Source organism: Galeopterus variegatus, unplaced genomic scaffold (assembly GCF_000696425.1).
Source record: "Galeopterus variegatus unplaced genomic scaffold, G_variegatus-3.0.2 Scaffold2345, whole genome shotgun sequence".
Classification (NCBI taxonomy): Eukaryota; Metazoa; Chordata; class Mammalia; order Dermoptera; family Cynocephalidae; genus Galeopterus; species Galeopterus variegatus.
The window spans coordinates 205,165-208,182 of NW_007728456.1; the positions used below are offsets into that span (position 1 = coordinate 205,165).

The window sequence follows — 3,018 nt, forward strand, 5'->3', positions numbered from 1 at the left end:
GCCGCCGCTGCCCACGCCGGCCAGCGCCCCCGCCCGGCCCAGCTTGCGCAGGAGCGTGGTGAAGCGCGAGCGCTCCTTGGTGGTCTTGGCGCACAGAATCTCCGCCTGGCCCATGAGCGTGAGCTCGTCGCCCGCGTGCAGCGTGAAGTTGTACACCTCGCTATCCTCGCTGAACTCGCCCGACACCACCTGGGGACACCCGAGACAGGGCAAGGTCTTAAACACAGGGCACCGGCCAGGACAGGAGAGCAGCCATAGTCTTCCGCCCTCCAGAGGAGAGGCTGACCAGATCAAGAGCACTGGCCTGTGGGCCAGGAGACCTGCGTTACATCCTGGAGAGGCCACATGGGAGCTGTGCGACCTTAAATGAGTTGCCTCGGGGGCCCTAGTTACCTCGTGCGAGATTCTTACTTCCAAGAGTTGCTGTGGGATTAAATGGGCTATAAGTATGGTGAGGTATTTTGAAGGTATTCAGCGAGTGGCCAATTTTAATACATTATCTTTACCATTTGGGCGACGATGCCCCACCCGTCCAGGCAGGTACTGTGAGGAGAAATGAATTGATGGATAAGAAAAGGGTTTGTAAACAGTAAAGAGCTGTCTGTCACCAGCAGGGGCTGTTTGCACCGTGCGTTCACCACAACTACCACCTCTACCAGTGGACATGGGAAGCTGGGGCAGCTAGGGTGCTGGGACAGATCTCCAAGTCAGGGCATGACCCCTTCACATACCCCCACCTGCTTCACCACGGTTCACAGGAAGTCCTTAAGCCCAGTGGGACCTACACCCTGCTCTCCTGACACAGCGTGACTTGCCAAAGGCCCTTGAAGAGTCACCAGAAATCACATTTGTGACCCCCCTCTCCCTCCTGGTCCCTAAGGTTGCCCCTGAGGGAAGGGGGTGTGTGTGGGGTCACCATGCCTGGTGCAGGATGGACTGACCTTGACACTGAAGGTAATGGCTTCCATCACAAAGATGCGGTCAGGGAAGACACTGGCCACCTCCTCCACGCTGCTGAAGTATCTCACTGGCTCCCGCACATCCCGGGCCTGCTCCAGGAGCTTAAACTTCCCTGCACAGGGCGAACGAAGGCTGCTGGGGTGGGCCCACCTGCTGGGAGTCTGGCCTGCATCCCCAGGCCCTCATGGTCCCTGCTTTCTGCCATCCTCATCTCTGCCAGCCCCTCTGGAACTCAGTGGGCAGAAGGGCAGGTTTGCACTGGCATGGGGTGTAGGGGGTTCTGGTCACCTGGCTCAAGCCTTGGTGAGGAGGTGAGCACAGATCCCTAGCAACCGGAATCCAGCCCTGCCCCATGGAGAGCTTGTGGGTGTGTGATGAGGTGAGCGGCTGCCTGCCCAGCCAAACCCAGCTGCAAACTGGACACAGAGCTGGCTGCCTATCAGGCATCAGTATGGCATTGGGGATGCTGGCTCCTAGCTTGGTCCCAGTCCCACCCCGGACTTGCTGTGGCCGTAGACAAGTTCCTTCCCCTGTCTGGGCCTCTGTGTCCTCATCTGAGTGTTGGGGCAGATGATCTTGGGCTCTGCGTGGATGTGGCATACTGTTACCTTGGGTTGCTGATGCAGACCAAGGGCCCAACCCCAGGCCTTGGAGGCCCCGAGAGAACTGCTGTGACCCCAGCTGTGTTCCTAGATCCTTTCCTGGTCCAACATGCACTCCCACTGTCCCACAGGCTCTGACCTGAGCCCAGCAAAGCCACCTCCCTCAGAGGAGTCCTTCCCAACCTGCAGTCCGGGGCTGTGTGTTTTGGCCGGCTCAGCAAATGCCCCCAGCAGGCTTAGACTGTAGAGAGTGATGCTCATCCATGAAGCTGACAGCGCTGTGTAAACTCTCTCACCTCACTGGCTGCACCCCCTTTATGTACCCACCTACATGAGCACAAACAGCCTATGAAGGAAGCGCCTGGCATCGGACAGATGAGCCTCTTCCCAGGCTTCATACAGAAGGAAGAGAGCCTTGTACAGGTGAGGGAACAACAGGTCAAGATGAGGTGACTCTAGCTTCTGTGGGCCTCCTGGTGCTTGCTTCAGTCATAGTTCATTCATTTATTTATCCCACAAATTTATGGAACACCCACTATGAGGGGGTCTTCAAAAAGTTCATGGAACAACTCGTATTCTCTTATTTCTATTTTTCCATGAACTTTTTGAAGTACCCTCGCATGTGTCAGCCACCATGCTAGGCCCTACTGAGGGTACAAATCTGTGCAAAACAGTCTGCCCTCTAAGAAGTCCAGATATAGTGGGTGAGACTGTGAGTCCCCAATGATGGCAAGATGTGACAGGTGCCACAAGAGACTCGTGACGAAAGAGCTGGTGGACCACTGGCTTCAGAGAATCCTGACTGGCAGAGTCTAAGGGGATCATTGAGGCTGCACCTTAAGAATGAAAGGGATTTTATAGAATAGGCTTTGCACGTGGAGAAAGAGCTGGTGGACCACTGGCTTCAGAGAATCCTGACTGGCAGAGTCTAAGAGGATCATTGAGGCTGCACCTTAAGAATGAAAGGGATTTTATAGAATAGGCTTTGCACGTGGAAGTAATAGCTTCAGCAAAGACAGAGACACAGAAGTAGACTGCCTGCCCAAAATGGTGCATGCCAGGAGGGAGAAGGGAGGTAAAGCAGACAGCGAGTGGGTTTTGAAAGGCTTTGAATGCCATGCTAAGGCAGCAGGACTTTATTCTGTAAGAAATGAGACCCACTGGAGTGTCTTGAGCAAGGAAATATCATGATCCATGGTTGAACCCTGTTGAGATAACTGGGAAGCCAGTCAGGTCAAGAACCCAGTCATGAGTTTTGGAGCAGAGCTCAGGAATAGCAAGAAAGGAGCAGATCAAGAGATACTTAGAAGGGAGACTCCTCCAACTTGGGAGGACTCGAAAGAGGTGGAGGTAGGGAAGGAAGGGACCTGGTCAGAAATGGAGATGGCAGAGCTGTTGACCAAAACTGGGAACTGGAACATACTGAGGGGCAGGGGCAGATCCTGGGGTGGGGGGC

The 3,018-nt window shown here is 54.8% G+C and overlaps 1 protein-coding gene across 1 annotated transcript in view; it reads right to left on the bottom strand.

The window, feature by feature from the left end:
- GAREML (GRB2 associated, regulator of MAPK1-like) overlaps positions 1 to 968 on the bottom strand; it is a 5,886-nt gene extending 4,918 nt beyond the window's left edge. Inside the window, exons 1-2 of the mRNA XM_008581402.1 lie at positions 942 to 968; positions 16 to 189 (exon numbers count right to left, since the gene is read on the bottom strand). Of these exons, the coding sequence (XP_008579624.1) occupies positions 16 to 189; positions 942 to 968 (201 nt within the window). The remainder of the gene's footprint in view (positions 1 to 15; positions 190 to 941) is intronic.
- Between the last annotated feature and the right edge of the window lie 2,050 nt (positions 969 to 3,018).